Below are 24,341 nucleotides of genomic sequence, written 5' to 3' on the forward strand. Positions count from 1 at the left end.
ATAATAATAAAACCAGCAAACAGCAATACACAGTAGCCAGAACAAAAAGATGGCAGGGAAAAACAGACCCTATAGAGTTAATATTTGTTCTTGAATGTCCTGTTGCATTCTCGCCTACTGGAGAGTTTTTGGACCTCTCTGGTGGGAGAAGCAAGAGGAGAGGCTGAGTCCTTCCCTTATGAACAGTGACAGGTCTCATGGTTCTCCTTCATGCCAGATCTTCAGAAAAGGCAGATATTTCCTTTGTCTGGCATTTTGTTGTCCTTTGTAAAATACTCCTGATGCCAGAGAGTGAACTGTACTAGAAGAACTAAATGAAAGACATTTTGCAAACTAGGTACCTTCAAAAATATGTTTCAGGTTATCTAATGCTCATTAAGATCCCCCTTTACCCTATATTTTATGAAATCAGATGTCCCCAAACATAGGCTTTTCCTGACTCCTGCCAAAGACTGACAAGACTTGCTCTGTGTCCCTCTGTCTGTCTCTGTCTACTGTCTCTTTGTGCGTCTCTGTCTCTCTGTGTGTCTCTGTCTCTCTGTGTGTTTCTGTCTCTCTCTCTCTGTGTCTCTGTCTCTCTTCATCACACATGTGCATACCTGGATATTTTTTGGGATCAAAAGAAAATATATGTGTGTAGAGTACAAACTGTGTGGGGGGCAGTTGTTATATTCTCTCAGCATTATTTAAGGTCTAAATTATACAGATTGCTAATACAACCAAGGTGGAAAAATGTTAGGATACTGATAGAAGAAAAGATAATCAGGAATGGGGTAGAGGTGCTATCTTCTTGTGTGTTTGCTCCCTAGCCATGCACACTGTGGCTGTGGTCCTAACCTCCATGGTGGGCTAAGGTATATGAACCTTGGGAACACGGTCTATGAAGACTAGAGTGTTACATTTTCTGGGCTTTGAGGGAAAGGCAGACATTTGTCAGCTAGCATAGACGGACGTAAAAATAGAGACCATGGTTGGGGAATATCACTTGCCAGTTCAGTTCTTGCTCAACCTAAAAAGTCTGTGGGTTTAATTTCCAGAGCTGAAAATAAACAAAAGTGTAATGGTTATATGGGGAGGTGAAAAGGCCAAGTAACTCCATGTGACTTTGAAGAGATGCTGAGTTTTCCACTCTCAACCAAGAAGATGCTATCTTCCTACATAGCCCTTCCCTGAGCAGCTGTTTGCCATTGTGGCCAGCTTCTCAGATCACTAGAGAACCAGGAATAAAAGACAGCAAGCCAGTGATGACGAGGAAGCTACATGCATCTGAGCGCTTTGTCATTTCCCATCTGATCTTGGAGCTTTCAAGGGAGTGTGGTATAGAAGTGTAAGCTCTTCACGGCCTTGGCAGCGTAAGAAAACTGGGTACATTCTCCCCAAAGGATTTTCCACCCATTTTTTGTTCAGTTAGATCATGGAGTACAGGGAAGTAGTTTTTAAAATGAATTTTTATCTATTTCTTAGTTGCTTCAAGGAGTGTGACATGGATGCTTTCTCGGTTCCTATATTAAAGTATTCATGGAAATACATATTGATATACATTAAAGGATATAGACAGATAACATGTAAATTCAGTGAGAGCCTTATTTTTCTGGTTGGTAGCTGAGTGTCTATCTGATAGAATCTTGCCTTTTCTTCTGGGGAGTTCTCTTCCCTCTATGAGAATTGGAGCAGCCCTTTCTCAGCTGTAACTTCCTGCCCCCTCATTCTTCTGTAGGGAGGCTTTCAATTCTGTCACTCTGTTCTAGTCAGGACACACAGCATGAAGGTATTGTCTTTTATTCCTTAATTCCTCCCTTTCCGCACATCCTTTCCCCTTCTGCCTCCCTTTCTCCTTTGATTCTGCCCATATATTCCTCACCTTGTGTTCTCTCTTCCCTGGGGAGCTGTATGTGGCTAACTAGAATCCCACGGTTGAAAATAGTTCCCGACATTGTGATTCCTAAGAACTAGTGTCTCCAATCACTTGCTCACATGTGATTTCCGTGAGCATGCTGGCAGAGCTCCAATCTTGCTCTGATTATCCCATTACATGGCGCTTTTCCTTGCATTTAATGGGAACTTATAGGAGGTGCTTCTGTTTGGATGGCTCTGCCCAGTCTCCTACAATTTTATGGAATTAGAAAGGAGGTTGCAGGAAGAGACTGACTTTTAACTCTTGTTTAAAAGGAAAAGCTTATTTACATCATTCCTAAGATGTCCCTCCTTTTCTCTGTCTGTCCTGGAGTCATCTCTATGAGCCAGAAGGTTTTGTTTTTCCATGCCTCTTTCACTGCAAGAAGCCCCTGTCAGTGATGAGAAGCAGGGAATGTTCAACGCTGCCTCAAGAAAACCTCAGTTGCCTGTGATATACAGGGACACATTCAGGAAAGCCTTAGCATAAGCAAATGCGTAGGCAAGAAGGGGAGGTGCAAATGTCCTCACTGCTTTATTTTTGAATCATAAAATTATAAATACCCTTAGTAATCATATCAAATGAGTAATATGGCCAGTTGTTTGTCCTGAACAGTTTGTGTGCACACATATTTAGGCACACATTCATTTTAGCTAGGCTCTGAATACATCCTACAAACAGCTACATTCATATGAAGCTGCAATGCTCAGGAAGCTGAAGAATTGTTAGAATTGATCATTTGGAGGCAAAAAAAAAAAAGAAAGAAAGAAATTTCTAGTGTAAATAATTCTGCTTTTCTTATGCATTCTAAAAACCCCTCATATTCAGGAGTAAATTTGCTTTATCTGTGTTTGTTTCAGTTGACACGTTAAAGTACATATGGGAATACAGTATACCATCTAATTGAGAACTGGCATCTAATATATATGAATAAGCTTTTGGGGGAAATGGAATAATAATAGAATTTCTGCTCCTGGCGGGGGGATGGCTGTCCTTTGTTCTTGTCTGTGAAGGCATACTCTCTGACTTCAGTTGATTTCTCTCTATGCTTTTTCAGGCAGCTCACTAAATTCATAGCAGTCAAATACGTCTTCTTTTGGAGGGATGTAATTTGGCTAATGGGCAACAGAGTCATTTCTCAGGTTCTGTTCGGCAGGCATTACTAAAGGATTTTCTATCACTTGGATAGTTCCACATAATATTTTTTTTTCTTTCTCTCCTGTTCTTGACAGGTTCATGAGGCAGTTCCGTGTTACAGTGAGTGTGATCAATATTCCTGGGTTGTAGAACACTGGTCTCCATGCAAAATCAACAATGAGCTGAGATCCCCACGCTGTGGAAGAGGAACACAAACTAGAAGAATCAGGTGAGTGACCCTGAGGTGGTGGAGCATTTTCCCTCTTTATAAAAGACACTAATGCTGGTGTCCAGATACATAATCATGTCCATCCTATGTTCTCTGACTGTGCTCACCTTCAAGAATCCACAGAATCAAGTGTAGCCTTCCAACCATGCACACAGTGGGAAGGCCTCTGCAGTCCACCACCCATGCCCTTTACTCTTTCCTAATTTTACTGGGCACGGTCTGCTACATGGAGCAGACCAGTGTCCTTCCAGTAACTCCCAGCCACCACTGCTAACAAATTAGGAGGTTCTCACTACTTTGCTATTTCTTACGGCAGCAGTGTGGTTAGAATATTTAATGGATCTTAATCTATTTAAGGATGCCATTATAAATTCAACCCCCCTCATAATCAGCCCCAGACACTAAAATTCAATGAGATCTATGAATAATAGTTATACAACTTAACATAAAAAGTATATAAAATAAGCACAAATGCTGCACCAGTCACTCTAAGGAAGCTTATCAAAGGATTTGGTCCTATACCTGAAAGCACTAGAACCAAAACCAACATCCTCTGCTGGACTTGGACAAGTTGGTACATATAGAAACAACTTATAACCAAAGAGTGACTCCTTCCCAAGAAGGCAGAACAGCAATACATGTTATCATTTGGACAAGCACAAGCTAAAATACTGATACACAGTTAGCAGTGTGTAAAATAAGAAGGAAAATTAGTGCTATCAATGGCCCACTTGAATAGCATAGAGTATTAATTTCTCAGATGTAGAAAAGTCCACTACAAAAGGACAGACAGATACTTCCTGACTTGATGGGAGAATAAAACCTGCTGTCCCACACGGCTGGGGCTGGTGTGAAGACCATGCTGTGTTCTGAAGGAAGGTGAAGGCAGGATATTACACTAACTGTAGCATGAAGCCGTAAAGCTATGAAAGGTTTAGTGTTCAGAAGAGGTCCCAGTTCTACTTGTCCAAAAGAACCTGCCATGGCGTGGTACTGAAATTCTGAAGTTTGGGTGCAAAGATGTAGGTTTGAGGCCATTGCAGAATTCCAGGTGAGAGAGGCTGTCAGTTGAATTTGGTTTAATAAATTGAAGATGATGAGAGCGTCAAATTTAGAATAAATTTCAAAGCTACAGAACATAGGATATGATGATTAAATGACCATAGAATGGGAAAGGAAGAAATATGGAGATGGCTGTTAGCTGGCTGATCAACAGGAGGAATGTTGGCACCATCTGTTGAGCTGGAAAATGTGAGAATCAGGCTTGACAGGAAAACAAGTTAGCTTTCAAACACGTTAAATTTGAGGTATGATATTAGCTTTCCAACTGAGCTATTATAGGCTTGTGTTCAGAGGAGAGATTAAGGTTATAAATTTCACTGCCATTAGCTTATAAATTTGGTATATGTTGATAATGTTTTGAGCTCTTTGTAACTTCAACATTTATAAGTTAGAAAGATTCAAAAAGAATATTTCTAAAAATGAGACTGAGAAATACCCAGGGGAATAAAAAAAAAAGAAATAAGTCAAGCAGAATTTTGAGTTTCTTTTGTTTTGTTTTAAAGAAAAGTGCAGTAATCAATTGTCTCAGGTGCCACTGAGTTCCCTGAGATAAGCACTGACCACTGAACTTGGTAGAGGGGAGTCTGTGAATGATTCTGATAAGAGGGCTCTGGGCAATGACAATGGAAGCATGACTAAAGTGGTTCAAGATGTACTCGTGGAGGGAAGAAAAAGGCAGGAAGTGTTGACAGCAAACAAGGAAAATGCCTAAAAGCAGTTTTGCAGTGTTTGGGGGAAGTGAGTGATTGCTGAAGGAAGGTGGGCAAGGAAATTGATGACAGGGATATATAATGGATTACTGCATTTCCTTTGGGAACACCTTAGATTTCAGTCTTTTTAAGACTTCACTTGTGGACTGCTCAGAATCCCTCCAAATGCTTCTTCTTCAATCACTAATCAAACAGATAATTCTGATAGCAGTATTCTGGGGGCACAGTGAAAGAATTCTAGTGCAGAAAAAGAATGGTAACCTCTCAAAATGTCTGCATTCTAATTTCCAGATTCTGATATATGTTTTATGAAAAAATAGTGTTATCGGGCATGATTGCAACAGGACAACAATTCTAGGCTATCTGGGTGCACACAGTTTGCTCACAGGGACTTTAAAATAGTAGAGGGGGCAAGAAAAAGGAAGATGTAACAACAGTGGGAAGATGTGAAGAAATGTGAGGACCCTGCCTTGGAGGTGGAGGAAAGTGCCACCCAAGGAATGAGAATGGCCTGTGAAGCATGAAAAACCAAAGAGACATCCCAAGGATTACATTCCTATCAACCCCTGAATCTATACGCAGGCTCCAGAAAACCTATGTTGGATATCTATGCTGTGCAATTGTCAGACAATGACATTCCATTGATTAAGCTGAGTTAGTGATGATGTCATTTTCAGGAGGTAGACATCTATTGAAATTCCTGTTGACATGTAAGGTCTTTCAGTGTGCCAAGAGTTCTCTAAACCAATGGCATTTGGGAACTTCTTCAGATATCAAGCCTTCAGTCGCTTAAAAAAAAGGAGAAGGGACAATGCACATTGCAGGAGGGCATCTGAGGCTGTAGATACCTCGTACACACGTTTCCTAAACCCTCTAGTGTTTTAACCCATCTTCACCCCAACACTCCATCCCCAAATACTTGGCACTACAAATTCTAGAATTTTTCATAGTAGGTTTTTGTAATATAAATGTAGTTATTTTCTTTATTGTTTCTTGAAGGCTTACTATACAATATGAGCATCTGATTTGCAGCAAAGATTTGGTACCATGTTCCCAGTATTTGGAAGAAACACCCCATTGCCACGAACATAGTGTGTTCACGAGGGTCTATGAGAGTAGGGAGGAGAGAAGAGGAACATGTGACTACAACAGAAAGTGATTCTTCTTAGCATCACCATTAATTGTGCTTTGGAAGCAAATACCTTTATTAGTACTTTTGTAGTATATTGGAAGTGAGCAGAAATCAATGCCTATATCCACTGGCTATCACTAGCCAGAAGTCTTACTTCTCCTTCTCAGCGAAACAAAAGGACATCAGCTCAGTTTGTGCAATCAAGAGAAAAAGCACTTCCTAGCTTTTTCCATTTGTCCCAGGAAAGATGCTGAAGCCATTCTAAGGAACCTCCTTCTGCTGCTCCTAACGCAGAGTAAATGGAAACTTAGAGATGACCTTTGCCAGGCCTTCCTTTGCTGGAGACCTTCCTCTTCCAGTCTGCCCTCTATTACTCTCCTGTATACAATGGTTAAATTTTTATAACTTCGCTCATATAGCCTGTTTAATTTTCCACCCCATCTCCTGATTTTTTCTATTTTAATGTATTAAAAGGAACTCATGGTGAGAGAGCATGATTAGGGCAGGGACCACCGTAGTGTTTTAGGATATCACTCTCCAAAAGCATTGAGTGTCTTGCTATCTGGCAGGATTAGACCAGAAAATGCCTGTGTCAGGTCTGATGAGCTCAGGCCAGTCTCAACAGCCCCAAAGTCACAATCTTCATGCCTAGGAGTCCCAAGTCCTGAGGTACTAAGTGCACACGATTGTCTAGATATTGTCACCATTTTTATCTTCATTTTTACTGTTATCACTAGAACAAAACACTCACAAATACAGCAACTGTCTAATTTTCTTCTGGTTTTGTACCTCAGTAACTGCTTTTAAGGCACTGGTAGCATAGTACGTCCTCAAAATTATTTAGTAAATATGGCAAGGCCATGCTTATAATCTTTATAAGTATTAGTTCAAAGGCCACCCTGGAGTACATTAGACCTTGACTCAAAAAATTCACTGAATCAATAAATACTGACAAAAAATAATTCCTGACATCTATCAAAGAAGCCTGGAGAATAACACATTATCTTTAATTTTTGGAGAAGGGGTAAGTTAAAAATAAATTTCTGAGATGCAAATATAGATAAATGGCCAAGCCATGGGAATATGGCTGGGTAAGTTTTCATAACACCAGTGTGCTTCTACAACCAAACCCAGTCAGAAGCAAAACTCCAGCATTACCTAACCCCCTCTTAGCCGCTAGCCATTCTTTTAAGAGTGGGCGCTAGTCAGACTTTGCAAATTAGCATTAAACATATATATGAAAGGATCTTCAGGGTATAGGCACTTTGTGTGTGGTGATCTTCAATAACATATCTGTGTCACCCATGCCCTTTTGCCTACCAATAGTCCATGCATTCTCACCCTTATTGGATTCAATGGAATTTAGAACAGTAGGTACAACTGTTATATACTATTGAAGAGTTGAACGATTTCTAGCCTGGTTGTGTGTGAATACTGCCACTATAAGCATTTCCAGCTTGTGGTTGGTTTGATGTGAGTTATGCACATTTCTATTTAAATGCCACAGTATGTGGGGTTAAAAACACTCAACCTTTTTTTAAAAAATACTTTCCAGCCAGCAATGCAAGATTATTATAAGTCAGTGACATTTCTGCCAAGTCTTGATATTGTCCATGTATTCTGGTTAAACCATTTTTGGTAGAACACTTGATTTACATATGATTGACTTTTCATCATGTATAACCAGAGCATGATGGCAGATGTCATTATGTGTGTTTTATCTCGAAGTTGATGTAGAGGCTTGGTTGGTCATGCATGGGTAATGTATAATCTTTAGGTTTGGTGGGCAACGCAATGTTCACACATTACTCTTTGTGGAGGCTGCACCCCACCTAGCCATGTAAAACTCAAATGCTTGTAACAATGACTGTTTTCACATTATTTTTCTATCCTCTACAATATGTGGAGTAAATGTGGAGATGGTTTGGGAGCTTTGAGAAAGGCTGACAATAGTCAGAAAGTGTGAAGGTTCTGGCTGAAACAGGGTCGTCTTTTCGGTATTAGGAGTAGGACACTGAAAATTTGTAAAAATTGAAGGAATATCCGCTCAGTTTGGAACCCTAGATCTCTTGAAAGTGGGCAGTGCATGAGACAGCCATGACTTGTAACATTTCTAAATTCTTTTACTAGACTGAGGAAGGCTGAGTTGGTTTGTTTTTCCTTGTTTCTCTGTTGCCCCTAATTTAAATGTATCTCTCTTTATCACCACCACTGTCTAACAGGTGTGTGACTACTGCTGACAGTGAAGGAGGGACAGTGAACAGGACCCTGTGCAACCAGGATGATGCCCCCCCCGAGTCCCAGGCCTGTTCCCTTCTGTGTCCCACTGAGTGTGTCATGTCTGAGTGGGGAGCATGGAGCAAATGCCCACAGGTAATTTCCTTTGTTGATGCCTGAATCTTCCAGCGTTTCTTTCTCTATTGTTCTCTATAATTTTACAGCTTGGCTTTTCAAGGCTCTCCTCTAGTGACAGGGGAAAAAGTATTTTCCAGGAACCTACCCATAACTTGAAGAGAAAGAAAAACAAACAAAAAATTGCAAATGAGAATGAGCTATTTAAAATACCATTGCCTCTTCCAGAGCATTTATGTTGAGACTGTGACCAAGGAAAATAGCCTGTAATGATCACACTGTGAGTCAACTGTGAGTCATTTTTAAGGGGTCTTCTCCTGCACCAAATGACTCTCATTATAATGTCTTGGTTCTGTTCCATTTTCACCCTGGAAGTATCAATTTCCTGCTAGGAGTTCAACCTCACTGTGCAATGCTGCCTCTATTCTTGACTCTCTATTTGCCTTCTGCCGTTTTCCTGAAGATGATACATTCTTTTTCCTATGACCCTGCTTTTTCCAGAGCTGACAACAACAACAAAAATACGACAAAGCATTTGTCTTATTTTCCCTTTTTTTTTAGAAAAATGGAAACATCGCAGCAGTATGGGAAATATTAAATAGCATAATCAAAACGGTATTTCCAGATGGTAAATTTTGGTATTTTAAGCTGCTTGAAGATAGGGAAAGGAAAACAAAGATGAGTTTCAAATAATGTCAAGAAAGAACTTGGATACATTAAATCACGGTTTTAAACTGTCCCACTTCCCTATCAGTGGACTTGGGGAGGGACATGGGTGGAGAAGCAGGAGAGGTGGGACTGGGAGGGAAGAAGGAAGGGAGGGAGCTACAGGGGGATACAAAGTGAATAAACTGTAATTAATAAAATAAAAGTAAAAAATGAAAAAAAAAACTGTCCCACATATGCAGCATGGAACAATTAGAGAAACCTTGCTGTTGCAATGGAAAGTATCTTTGAAATGAGTTAATAGCTTACTAATCATTATTACTTATTAATCATTATTAGTGAATGTAACCGTCAAGAGAGTCTTGCTGTGCACTGTTTCCATGTGCTGAGTGGCTCTGAAGGTCGTGCAGTAAGAAGACGGTTCCCTGGGAGAGCACTGCATTGTGCTGCTACTCCTCATTGGTGCAGCAGCATCTGCTTGTGGGCAATTTAGATATACTGACAGTTAAGCTTTGGGGCCACTTATTTTGAGGTAGGCACTGGGAAGGATTGTCACCTTCAGTTATTTCACTAATCTGCCTGGTTAAGTACTTCTGACTGGTAGGTGACTACTCGGTTGGGAGTTGGAACAAAGTTCTCCATGTAACAAATGCTGAGCTGACAAGAACCTTTTCTGTCTGAGGAAGCCAGAGGTGTGGGGCTTGTGTCACTAACTCACTTAATTTTAGAATAGAGGTCTAGTTAGGCAGAACGCTGTTCTTTCTTTAAAGTGAAGTGTTTACTGTAAAGACAAAGTGTCTTAACTGTCTGCATGACTCTTCCATGACTGGATACATATGTTCCCACATTAGTATGTACACTAACACAGTGTTTATTAATCTACATGTGGAAGAACAAGCAGCCTGAGGAAGTTCAAGTAAATGGAGGTCATGACCTTTTTCACTTTTCTAACTTACAGAAAGTGCCAGTAAGCATTTAGCTAGGGAAATCTTGCTCTCAGGTCAAAGTATTTGGTGACTGGGCTAAATTCTTTGTTTCAGGAATAGTTCTGAAGCTTCTGGAATGTCCCTCTGTATTTGCTTCCTTGAGACAGCTATTGTCTTTAAGGTTTTTCAAGCATAGTTGTTCTGGTTTTCAGGGGCTTAGAAAGGAGAGCTGGAGAAGACACTATAACCTCCATTCATGCATCTCCAAGGTGATCTAGACAGTTGCTTGCTGGCCAGTGTGAAATGAGAAGGCTGCTCGCTGCTCCTTTAAAACTGGGTAGTGTTACACACTGATAGTGAGAATAGCCTTGACAATGGCCATAGAACTTTGAGTGGCCTCCTGGGACCACGGCTTCCATGAATGGATGTAGCACCTCTTTATAATAACAGTGTTAACATGCCAGGGCCCTGCTGGTGCCCTGACCATGGGACCATCTCTTCTCTCATCCACTATGCAGCACCAATATAAATAGAGACTCTGAATGGAGATGGTAATCAGACTTACGGCTGATTACTTCCAATATCGAAGTATGTTGCACAGTTGTATCAAGTTCTGAGGTCTTTGCATAATACACCAGCCTCCTCAGAGCTAATCAGTGCTGCTGATGGAGATGAGTGTTGCAAAGACAGGAAGCTGGATCATTGTGCCTAAAGTTTAATTAGCATTTTTACCACACATTTCCTGAGGAAGAGGAAAAATTATTTCATAATTATCCCCTGTACCATGTGTGTTTTGATTTAACAGGTCTATTCACTGCTAACAAATTCTTTTTTAATAGTCAGCAATGTAACATCCATTAGTGAAACAAATTTCTTATTCTTTTTTCATTCCACCACCATATGAATGGCCTTCATATGCCTTCAGGCATGACGGTATCATCTTCATATGCCTTCAGGCATGACAGTATCATGGTGATCAAGCTTCTGGGTTTTGGGGTCCTTGACAGCACCTGAGGACAATGGCAGCTGCTGTTCCAGGACATTTGGAAATGACATGTATGAAGTGAGGACACCTGTAATATAGTGTTGATAGAAGAGGAGGAGGGACAGGAACCTATAGTTCACCCTGTGTATTTATTGCAACATGGGTTGGAAACCGGAGCCCTGCAGTGGGGTATTTTCAAGCTCTGTAGGAAGTATCCCTTCCTCCATACAAAAGGCATTCTTTTCCTGAAATATGACTTGTTTTTATTTCATCAAAGTCCCCAAATGAGGCACTGGGTAGTTAATGCCTGACCACATTGCTCGTTACAAAGCAGTTAGAAGAACAGAGCAACCTGTTAGAAATGATAGTGAGGGAACTAGAAAGCTGTTAAGGGCAAGAACTGGAGACTAACGAAGAGGAAAGCCAGGTCATTCCAAGGCGATGCTGATGGAAAGTGAGGGCACGTGCGTTTTACCATCTCATATGCTTGGGAGATGTTTGGTTCTCATGACACATATAGATCATTGAAAAAGACGCTTGCATGATGGTGATTGTCCCTCAAAGAGCTTTCCCAACAGTGTTGACCCCTGAAAAGTAGGTTGGTACTTCTGCCTCTCTACGGTTTCCTTTTAAAAATAATTTTTATTTCCTGAAGTTAAATTTAATTACATTTTCTCCTCTTCCCTTTCAGCTTCCAACTTCCACCATCTCACACACACACACACACACACACACACACACACACACACACACACACCTTGATCGCTCTTAAACTCATCGCTTTTATTCCTCTAACTGTTGATTTTATGTGTGTGTGTATACATATATTTTACTTCTCTGTAGTGAAAAGTTTGCTTTCTTTTAAAAACACAGAAGTATTATAAGAACTCGTTTTTGTTTTGGTCCCAGGTGTGTGGATATGAGGGTGCATCACAGCAGGTGACTATAATTTGCCTTGAGCTCTAGCAAGGAGTTTCCCTGTTCCAGATAATTTCTATGAGTGACATTTGGAATTCCAGGAACTCTTCAGAGGCTTTGGAAGTGCTAGGACCCCAAGAGGCAGTATTATTGTTGCTGTTGCTGCTGCTGGCTGGTTGCTGGTTGTGGTTTGTTAAGCAGTTGTGGGCCAGGAGATGAGAAGAGGAAAGTAGATCTCCTAACAGTGAAGATCACACTTGCCCTGAAGAACGTGATGCCCCTCATCAGCAGAAAGTAGTCTAACAATAACATGGCTCCCTTTCCTCTCCATCCTTTTTTCTCTCCTATGTAATGTTGGGTTCAACAAGACTGGAAGAGAGAGAAAAAAAACCCACAAAGTAGCAAACACAGGCTACACTGCTCAGTCCTTATAATCTTGTTTGCATATGATTCCAGGGCTGGCCACTTAGTTCTAGATAGTGTTGGATAAGCAGTTTGTGTGCTCCTCCCTGGAGAAGACACATTTTCTTCTGTCATTATTCCTTAGTTAGCTGCAGTCCTTTGTCTAAACTGGAGACCCCATAAGACTTTCCCCTTCCATGTTATCATGTATGCTGGTGTCATCCTTCTTCAGATCTTATTTAGATAGCCATACCAGTGCGACTTCATGGGTGTAGCTCCTCTGACATTTCTAGGACACTAAATTGCACAGCAAACTTCCCATTTCTCTGGGTCTTGAAGATCTTTCTACTCACTCATCCATTACTAACTCTGAGTCTTAGGTACAAGTTAGTGTCGGCTGAGGCTGAGCACAAGAGTCCCTTGTTCACTGCATTTTGATCAGTTGTGGGTTTCTGTATTGGTCTCCATCTGTTACCATGAGACATTTGTTTGATGGGGAGAGAGAGGTATTCTATGTCTGTATAAATATATTCATATTTGGGTTTATAAAGTCAAACAAATGCATATGTGTATATTTGGCCTTTCTTTATTACATACTTTCTTTCCCTTTTAGCTGATTCATTTTTCTTGCTTCCTCTGACCCTATATCCCTCCTGAATAGTCTTAGAATCCCATATTCTTCAAACCTTTTTATAAGTTTCTTTATTTATCTATCTTATATATTTAAAACTATTCAGGTGATGATTTATTTATACCACCAGTCTCTGATGAAGTTTTACATGGGGTGAAAAGTATTTTCTATTTATGGCAGCCCTTAGAGGTTTGCCAAAGGTATCAAAGGTATCGCTTAAGAAATAAATATTGACATGAGAAGGCAAAGATCTTGCCAAGATTATCAACCTGAATCATTTTTGGCAGAAGCAAGACTAAAAAGTTCCTTGAGAAATATGGCTTGGGCTTGGCAAACCTGAGTCCTCCTTCAGCTGGGTGCAAGGGCAGGGCTAGATGCAGGCTGATATTCAGTTGTCTCTCCCCCACACCACCCACCTCAGCCAGAGGGAACCAGATGCTCACTGAAGACTAGTTCAGAAGACTCATAATCAAAGGCTGACCTCAGGGTGTTGTCACCAGGACAACCGCTGGTGTATGTCACAAGGGAAGGTTTGCAAAGAAGCTGCACTGGGCTTGAGTGTAATGGAATTTGAACTTTATCGCTGACCTAATACCGTGCATAATGTATCTCCTTTCTACCCTTCCCCTCTGTCAAACCCTGCGTAAGTGGGTCATCCTCTAGCGCAAGCCAGTGCAGAACACCGTCCTTGCTCCTTCAGGCAGACTCTGCTTAGGGGACACGGAGAAACGGATGCCTGTGTTCTGAGAATTGAGCATTTCTTTTATGTTCACAGTGCTCTGGCACGACTTGGGGGAAGTCTGTGAACCATGAGGCCTCATTAGAGATGAAGGGCACTTAGCAGCACTTCTTCCCATCATGTTTCAAGAAGCGCTTTGCCCCAGTGTCTAGTGCTCCAACCGCTTTCTCAGCCTCTTCTAACATTCTTTAACAAGAGGTACTGGGCTCTGAAGTACAAGTGCAATGACCAAAATCTGCGGGCTGCAGGAGGAGAAAGGTGCTTTCCCATCATCTCAACCATGAATTCTGGGTTCTTCTAAACTGATATTGGCACTCAACCAAAGACAACAGTTCATCACACTGGGGTCTGTGGAGGTGCATTTTACCCCAGTGCACTGAGGTTTAATATTACTTTAGAGCCAGGCTAGTTTCCAGAGCCATGTGGGAAGAATGCTCTTGCTGAGAGGGGAAATCTCACTTCATGCACTGAAGCAGAAAAACAAACCTAATAAAAATGTCTATAGCAACTTTTGTTTTTAAATTTAATAGGCTGTTATGATTCTCTTTAATACAGTCTGATCTCTTTGATTCTCAATATCATTAACTTGGAGTGCAAACAAGGGGTATATATATTTAATTTTCTACCTCTCTTCTCCTCTCCTCTACCTCTTAATTTACTGATATCTCTATCTATCTATCTATCTATCTATCTATCTATCTATCTATCTATCTATCTATCTTTCTATCTATCTATCTATCTATCAATCATCTATCCATCTCCCCAGACAGCAGGTATGGATTTTAGACTTTCTTGAATGAGCACTTAGCAGGAACTACAAAGAGATATGTGTAAATGTAAACTCATGCATTTTATGTCATTTCACAGGTGTTTTGTTTTATAGCAGTGATTTAAAAAGACAGTCCCTTCATCAAGAGTGCACTGCATTTTAAAATAGAACATTTGGTTTTCTGAAACATATTTTGTATCTGCATTATGTAATCGAAATGGAGCACTTTTGTGGTGTATTTCTCTACATGAGTTGATTTAATTTCTCCTTTTGGGCATTGAAGTTATGAATTTGGCACCTTGGTGCTATATAATAAGCTGCTTTTTGCATGCTTGAGACAGTGACTGGAGCTGGGAGGATGTGGTACTTCCTGGGAGACACAGCAGCTTCGCCTGGCAATGGGGGTCATCTCCTCAGTTGCTCTCAGGCTGATCAGTCTAGACAAGACTGGAATCTCCTTCTGAGCTTAGTGTGTGTGTGTGTGTGTGTGTGTGTGTGTGTGTGTGTGTGTGTAGTCATCTACTTTCCTTTTGCCTCACTGGATTTTTCTCCATATTTTTCACACTTATGTACTTTTGTCAGGAATTTGTTTTAGTGACTTAATCTTCACTGACTCTAATTTTTAAATTCTTGTTTTCTAATGTATTACATTCTTTCTTATATCCATGCCACTTTCCTTGGGTTAGAATATATACATTTTCTAACTAGAATATGGTGCTTTTTGATGCCTTTTCAGTGTGCTTCAGTGATGAGAACCTGTAAGGTTCTGATTTCCCAGGGTCAACACTTGAGCATGGCGGTCCCCACTGGTGAATCAGGGCTGATTCTGACCAGTAAGCAGACACTTGGGGCTCCAACTGTCACTACTGTCACAAAGCCCTTTCCTTATCAGATTTACCAAGTGGAGATCAGTTTTTAAATTTCAAAAAATTTCTAATTACTTAAGCACTAATTTACTAATTTTGTTTGCTTTTAATATATGTATATGTATATATGTGTGTGTGTGTGTGTGGTGTGTGTGTGTGTATATACAGATATTGATTGATTGATGTTTCTATAGGTGATTGCTACTTGATTAAATTTGATAAGGTTGCACAGTTTCTAGCCAAAATTATAGTTTTTATGAAGGTACATTTATATTGAAAATTTCAGCTCCATCTATTATATTTTCCAATATCCTTGAGTCAATTATTTGCCATTAGCAGATTGAGACATTGTTGATGCCAGCTATCTACTAGAAAATGCCTTGGGTTATGCTTCCATCACATTCTTTCTGCTTTTATGATCCTTCACCCCTATATTTTTGTACCATGCTATCTGGCACAATCAAGTTCACAGACACTGGCCTCTGTAATGTTCAGCTGATAATTTTTACATCAGAACTTTCCCTTGGACTCCTTTGATAAATAGTGTCTGTCTCCCTTTTCCTGTTCATGTGTTTTTCTGTATCGTCACCATTATTCTTACTTCTACTGCATCCATCTTTCTATTTTTTCATCTGCCTTTCTTTTAAGAAACTGTATTGTGTTTTTGGCTGGTTTGAAACAGTAATGATTATCTACCTTTTCATAAAAATACCGAATATATATTCTACACACATACTTCTCTGCATACAGATGTGGCAGACTTTGAATTAGGAACAAAATCATGAATTATGAATTAATGCCACAATGTACATTGTTTCCTTCTCCTCAAAGTTCCTATCTTTATGAATGTAACCTATAATTAGGGACATGGTTATATTTTCACCTCCTGCTTTACATAATAATTCATATTTACAGATATGTTTAAAAAATACCCATCTGTTCTCCATTTTTTAGACTATTTTTGTTTGTAGGGGTGAGATATTCATTATCATGTACCTTGTACTTACGAAAACCCACTCTCAGCAAGCTGGAATGATGCCTTGAATATATGTTTACTGGGCTGTGACAAATTCCAAGTTCAACCATTTTAGTGTATTTGAAGACCATGACTTTAATTTTGAAATCACAGCTCACATTCTGGGATGTTTTATCCAGCTACATTTTTCTGTTACTGAATATGCTGAGGTTCATGGTTTTGTATACATATTTTGTCTCTAATCTTAGGAAATGTTAAGCTTTTGGAAAATTGTATACTATATTTATCTTATTAGCTATCAAAACATAAAAATATAAGTCAATTTCTGGTGACTACTTAAGAATATGTCAATTTCTGCTCACTGCAGCGTCACTGATGTGACTTTTCAGCTGATACACAAGCTTTTGTCCACACTTGGCCACTATTCTTATGTCTGTGACATCCATGAAAGTTGCCTGCTCTGAACTTCATGTACTCTCTAATGTTGGCTTCATTAGTAAGCATTGTACCTTGCTGTTTACACCTAAGGAATCATACATTCTTTTCTGTTTGGCCTCTCTGCATAACATGCTGTTCATGAGATTTACGAGTGTTGGTGGAAGCTCAGAAGATTGTTCTTCTGATGCTTGAGTGCGAAACGTGGCAGCATGCCTTTATGTGTTCCTCCTTAAAGGACACCTGTGGCATTTCCAGCTCAGGAGCATGGCCGCACAGCACTCACTCTGAGTATACTGTAAGAGTCAAAAGCTGTGCAGCCATTACTTATTATTCCATATTAAAAGAGTGGGATGGCCTTGCCAAAGGATAAGTACACATTTATCATTAGAAATCTTCAAACAGCATTAAATATCTTATTTTAAAAGTTATTATTGAGTAAATGCACCACAATTTCTTCATCCATTCTCTGGTTGAAGCACATCGTGGTTGTTTCCATATTTGGGCTATTATGAATAAAGCTGCTATTTGGAATACCATTCAGCTATTTAAAACAAGGAAATCATGAAATTTGCAGGAAAATGAATTGAACTAGAAAAGATTATCCTGGGTAAAGTAACCCAGAACCAGAAAGACACGCATGGTATATACTCACTTATAAGTGGATATTAGACATATAATACAGGATAACCATACCACAATCCACAGACCTCAAGAAGCTAAATAACAAGGGGACCCTAAGGAGGATGGTTAATTCTCATTCAGCTGTATGTAGTTGAAGAAAAGGAACTTGATGGGAGCCTACCATAGATGTCCTCTCAAAGACTCCACCAGCAGGAGATTGAAGAAGATGCTGAGACTGACAGCTAAACTTTGAGCAGAGTGCTGGCAGACATCTGGAAGAGTGGGGAGATGGAAGGACCCAGAGGGGACAGGATCTCCACAAGGAGGCCAACAAAGCAAAAATATCTGGGTCCAGGGGGCCCTACAGAGACAGATGTACCAACCAAGGACCGTGCACGGAAAGGACCTAACACCCCTGCTTCAGATGTAGCCCATAGCAGCTCAGTTTCTGTGTGGGTTCCCTAGTAAGGGGAGCAGGGGCTGTCTCTGACATGTTCTTTGATCATGTCCCCCTGGTGGGGCAGCCTTGCCAGGCTACAAAAGGAAGAGGATGCAGGCAGTTCTGATGAGACTTGATAGGCTAGAGTCAGATGGTAGGGGAGGAGGGCTCCCTTTTTCTGTGAACTGAGGAAGGGTAATAGGTTGGAAGAGAGAGGGAAGGCTGGACCTGGAGGCAATGAAGGAGGGGATACAATGGGGATATAAAGTTATTATTGAGTAATTTATTTTTAATAACTCAATTTTTGTTGATTAAAGAACTTTTGCACTTTGTGTGTACTATATCAGATGGTATGTACTGTTAAAATGTCCCAGGCTTTAGCTTCTCTTATTTTCTACATTATGTTTTGTTTTATTTTGTTAGACAATATTAATTTTATTGATGCCAAATGCACTGATTTATTTTACACTGAATACTAGATTTATCTGATAAGTATTTTCCTAATACAAGTCCATGGAAACATCCTTCCATATTTCTTTAAGTTTTTAGGATGACCTTTCACATTTAGATCAGTGTTTCAGGTCATGAATTCATTTATGGTTAGCGTGCGAGTGTGCGTGCGTGCGTGCGAGCGTGTGTGTTGACTGAGCTAAGCCCTTGTTGTTCCTATGTCACTGTCATCATGAGGATAAGGCTCTCTTCGGTGGGTCAACTTGCATGTCTACATGTGTGTGTAGGTGCACGTATGTGTGTGCCCAGGCCAGGCCTTCTCTGTGTGTCTATATATGTGCTTGTGTGTATGTGCATGTGAGTATATGCGCGGACATGTGCTTGTACTGGTTAAGTTCTTCCAAGAGTAAATCTTGAGCTGACAATACTTCAATTTTTTTAAATGGAAATGTTCACAATGCCCAGAAGAAACACAAAAAGAGGTAGATGAGGACAAAATGAAAAGAAATATTAATTTCAGGTGAGTCCTAGAGAGACCTAGATCCTGACAGACTCTCAGAGCTATCATTACAACACAGAAATCCCCCTTCTGGGAGTAAGGTCAACTCTGCCTCGTGTAGCACTCAACTAGTCATGGTGGTGCCTGGGTACCTGGAAATCTACTAGATAATTTCAAATCTACTTGGAAGTTTAGCATGAGTTTTTATAGCAATCACTGGACAGACTTGGGTACAGGTCAGGTCAGGTCAGGTCAGCAGCAACAGGTCAGGCAGAGAGGGACAAAAGATGCTCAAATCTGTGAAAGCATCCAAAGCCTCTGGCGAGGCTCCAAGCACATCTTCTGTAGGCTCATTACTTCCCATTATGAAACAGCCATTTTCTCTAGCGCCATTTGACAGAATCTTCCAATTACATTGTCGCCTTCAAGGATCATCAACTGAGTACTTACGAATGGTCTGTTCCCGATCCACTGATTGATCACTCATCTGTACGCACACTAATATGACACTGCCTTAATTACTGGATATTTAGAGTATTTCAACAGCCAATAGTAGAAATTATTCAGGTTTTTAAAAAAAAATTTCAAGTGTATCATAACTATTATATATCTGCATTTCAAAGAAATTTTATAGTGGAATTGGTAATGTCTTACGGTATATTTGTTGAGTTTAACTGGATAGTTCATGGCGTCTCTAGATCACTTTTGACAGGACTACTGTTTTCTAAATAGCTACCCAACCCCTAAGCATGGTGTGGAGAGCCACTGCCAAGGTCTTTTAGCAAGGCTTCGCAGCTTTCCTACAGAGGTCATGTGTCCCTTAATGTATTACTGTGTGTGCGTGTTTTTAATATTGCTGCAGGTAGAATTGTATTGCTATTCTCATTTCCCTCTTATTGTACAGGCATTCGATTATCTTTAAAACGCTAACCTTATATATCACTGTTGTGCTGGATTTACTAATGCAAAAATTATTCTTTCTGTGGTAACGTCTGTCCAGTGTTTGAGATGGACTCATTACTTTGCAGTATTTCATAATGTGAACATGCACATGGCCTTGAAATTCAAACCATCTATTATATGTCTAATATCCACTTATTAGTGAATATATACAGGTGTGTCTTTCTGCTTCTGGGATACCTCACTCAGGATGATCTTTTCTAGTACCCACCATTTGCCTGCAAATTTCATGATTTCCCTGCTTTTAATTGCTGAGTAGTATTCCATTGTGTAAATGTATCTCAATTTCTGTATCCATTTCTCAACTGAGGGACATCTGGGTTGTTTCCAGAGTCTGGTTATTATAAATAAAGCTGCTATGAACATGGTTGAGCAAATGTCCTTGTTGTGTACTTGAGCATCTTTTGGATATATGCCTAGGAGTGGTATAGCTGGATCTTGAGGAAGCACTAGTCCTACCAGCCAGATTGATTTCCAAAGTGGTTGTCCAAGTTTACATTCCCACCAGAAAAGGAGAAAGAGTTCCCCTTTCTCCACATTCTCTCCAGCATGTGTTGTCACTTGAGTTTTTTATCTTAGCCATTCTGATGGGTATAAGGCAAAATCTCAGGGTCTTTTTGATTTACATTTCCCTGATGACTAAGGATGTTGAGCATTTCTTTAAGTGTTTCTCTGCCATTCCATATTCCTCTATTGAGAATTCTCTGTATACTCACTTATAAGTGGATATTAGGCATATATAGGATAAACATACTAAAATCTGCACACTAAAAGAAGCTAAGCAAGAAGGAGGACCCTGGGTAAGATGATCAATCCTCACACAGAAAGCGAATGGGACAGACATCAGAAGACAGAGAAAACAGGGAACAGGACAGGAGCCTACCACAGAGGGTCTTTAAAGACTCTACCTCGCAAGGTATCAAAGATGCTGAGACTCATAGCCAAACTTTGGGCAGAGTGCACGGAAGCTTATGAAAGAAGGAAGAGATAGAAAGACTTGGAGGGGAAAGGGGCTCCACAAACAGAGCAACAGAACCAAAAAATCTGGGCCCAGAGGGCTTTTCTGAGACTAATACTCATGGGAGCTTAGGTCTCTAAGTGGGTTCCCTAGTAATGGGAACAGGGTTGTCTCTGACATGAACTCAATGGCTGGCTCTTTGATCACCTCCCTCTGAGGGGGGAGCAGCCTTACCCGGCCATAGAGAAAGACAATGCAGCTACTCCTGATGAGACATGATAGGCTAGGGTCAGAGGGAAGGGGAGGTCCTTCTCCCCTATCAGTGGTCTGTGGGAGTGTCATGGGAGAAGAAAAGGGAGGAATGGGAGAGGGCTACACCTGGGATACAAAGTGAATAAACTGTAATTTATAAAAAAAATAATTAAAAAAAAGAAAGTCAAACCAACTTTTTGCTATACTGCTTGTTTACCTACTGGTTTCAACATAACTATATGTAGTTCAAAACACATAGAAATTATTCATCTTCTTTATATTTCAATCTATCAAATTATTTCCATTTTCCCTGTATTTTCCCACAGGCAGTGATGCCAGAATACCTTGGCCCAATATCCACCACAGTTTTAGCATATGGACTACTAGGCAGTAATCCTAAGTACCAACAGATGAATATTTTCACAAGGGGGACAGGAATGGGGAGGCACACACAAAAAATAATTCCAAGCTTTCCTGCAATTTAGTTGTTCTGTTTATACAATTCTTAGTAAACTTACATTGAAGTTCAAAGTTCTTCAACTATCAGTCTTAGAAAGTTTAATTCCACATTTACCATATTGACCCTTAACTTCCAGAAATGCTCAATATTATTTTGAAGAGAAAGTGAACTAATTTTTAATTATACGAGTTTTTCTGGGAATATTTTAGGGTACTTATATGTTGTTTCATACTTTTGTGCTTTATATTACATTACTTACTCATCTTTAAATAACTGATATCTTAGTGAGGAAAAAAAGTCGTACGAACAATCAGAAAGGTAGTTTAGCAGGTTACTGAGTTCTTAAGAAAACAATAAAATATTTTAAGTCAGAGACACAAAAGATGCCCAACAAAAGCCTTAGCTTACAAGAACAGAGAACACATAGAAAATCACCACAGACAAAGGGCATGACACCTGCTGCTTTATCCCAGAGGCACACTGGGGTTGCCTTACCTGGGTAGAGTATAGTTCTTGATAGGCAACAAGAGTCACTTATATTGGGCCAGATAACAAAGGCCTTGAGTGGTAGAATAAAGAATTATTTTTATGTTGTCAGAATAAAGACGTTGTATGAGTTTTGAAATCATTGGTGAGCTTTGTCAAAATTTTTATTAAAGGTTTTCAATTGCACTTCATTTAGATTGCTCCTGAAATGAAAATGTTATAATCATGGTTAAGCATACTCTGATCAAATATCAAGCAATTACATCTGTGGCTCAGCTTAAGTTTATTATACACTGAAGTAAATGACTTCAATCAAGTTAAGCACAAATTGAATTAATGCAAGAATGGTGCTAGGAGCCCCTGGTGTGAATGTGTGAGTACTTTGTCTTTATTTTTTTCTTTTTTGATAAGAATTCACTTTGTAGCCAGGGCTAGCCTAGAATTTAGTACGTATACTAGGCTGGTCTCATAGTCAGGAAGTCCTATTCCAACTTCCTGAATGCAATAATTATAGCAGTGAGCCACTATTCCTGGCTTATCTTACTTTTATCTCCTCCAGCTCCTCCTTGTCTTCACTATCCTTCTTTTTGTTGTTTTGTTTTCAAGGTTCTTAGTACTCTGGTCTAATGGCAGTGAATTGATCAGCACTATTTCTCTTTTGGTGCTGTTCACTTCAAGTTAATTTCAAAGATATCCCATGAGATAATGAAACAAAATAACTACATATCAGTCATGAAATACTAAATGCTTTGCAGTAACTAATGCAATACTAGGACACAGTAATGTTAATTCATTGGTCTCACAAATATTTCAGAAGCCACTCTGTGATATTTGACTTGGAAAAAACATGTTGATACTAGCACCTATAGTATCACAGATTCATTATTCATGCATTACTGTAATTTAAAAAAATTAATATGGGGGAATCTAAGATGGCGGCACCAGAAGGGCACTGTGTCTGAAAAGCAGGACAGCAGTGACTGGACAGCAACAAACCGACAGAACTCTGGGCCCTAAAACACCAGCGATTGTGTTTCCCAGGTCCACATACTTGAGGTGAGCTGTGGCAATTCCTAAGAAACACCTCCATTCCGTTGACCAAACCCAAAAAGCTGAGGAGTCCTCCTTCAGAAACAACCATCTTCCTGCCAAGGGGATCCTCCCCACCCCAGGATTCTGGCAGGCACCAGAAACTAACAGATAGGTAGAGATCAGCATGAAAATACAACCAACAAAAGGCAAAGCAATATAGCATCTCCAAAATCCAGTTATCTAAGGACAAGTAGCCTTGGAGACCCTAACATAAGAGAAATTAAAAAAGATGACCTTATATCTATACTAATGAAGAGGATAACAGAGGAAACAAATAGAATGCATAAAGAAAAAGAAGAAGATAAACTCAAACAGATTATGACCATATGTAAAGAAATATAGGAAGATGCAGCCAAACAATTTGTGGCCTTCAGAGAGGAAATGATTAAATTACTGAAAGAAAAAAAAAATGTTCAAACAAACAGGTGAAGGAATTGAAGGAAAAATCAGGAAAATACAGTCAGACAGGTGAAAGAAATCAACAAAACGGTTCAAGATCTGAAGATAGAATTGAAAAAATTAAAGAAAACACAAACAGAGGAAATCAAGGAGAGGAAAAATTTAGGGAAGAAAACAAACTACAGAGGTAAACATAACCAACAGACTACAAAAGATGAAAAAAAGAATCTCAGGTGTGAAAGATACAATGGAAGAAATCAATGTATCTGTCAAAGAAAATAATAAATCTAAAAAATTTCTGACACAAACCATCCAAGAAATCCAAGACAACATGAAAAGACAAAACATAAGAATAATTGGAATAGAGGAAAAAGATTCCCATCCACAAGGCCCAGAAAATATTTTTAACAAAATTATAGAAAAATATTCACTAATTTAAAGGTGGGCCTATAAGCATATAAGAGGCCTACAGAACATCTAATGAGTTAGACAAGAAAAGAAAATCTTCCCACCACATGATAATCAAAACAGTAAGTATACAGAACAAAGAAAAAATATTAAAAGCTACAAGGGAAAAAGGCCAAGTAACATAAAATGGCAAACCCATCAGAATCATACCTGACTTCTCAACAGAGACTATGAAAGCCAGAAGGGCCTGAATGGATATCATGCAGACCCTAAGAGAACACAGATATCAGCCCAGGCTACTATACCCAGCAAAACTCTCAGTCATCATAGATGGAGAAAACAAAATATTCAACAACAAAAACAAATTTAAAAAATATCTACCCACAAATCCAGAAGATAACAGAAGGAAAAATACAACCCAAGAAAACTTTCAGGAAAACACAGGAAACAAACAACCTCACTACTGCAAAACTACAAGTAGCCAA

General features: G+C 39.6%; 1 protein-coding gene across 3 annotated transcripts in view; it reads left to right on the forward strand.

Annotated features, from left to right (window-relative positions):
* Thsd7b (thrombospondin type 1 domain containing 7B) overlaps positions 1–24,341 on the forward strand; it is an 844,758-nt gene that overhangs the window by 747,887 nt on the left and 72,530 nt on the right. For all 3 annotated transcript variants that reach the window (XM_060372003.1, XM_060372004.1, XM_060372005.1), the window contains exons 16-17: positions 3,127–3,260; positions 8,387–8,537. In XM_060372003.1, coding sequence (XP_060227986.1) covers positions 3,127–3,260; positions 8,387–8,537 — 285 coding nt within the window. The remainder of the gene's footprint in view (positions 1–3,126; positions 3,261–8,386; positions 8,538–24,341) is intronic.

This window comes from Meriones unguiculatus, chromosome 18, assembly GCF_030254825.1.
Source record: "Meriones unguiculatus strain TT.TT164.6M chromosome 18, Bangor_MerUng_6.1, whole genome shotgun sequence".
Lineage (NCBI taxonomy): Eukaryota > Metazoa > Chordata > Mammalia > Rodentia > Muridae > Meriones > Meriones unguiculatus.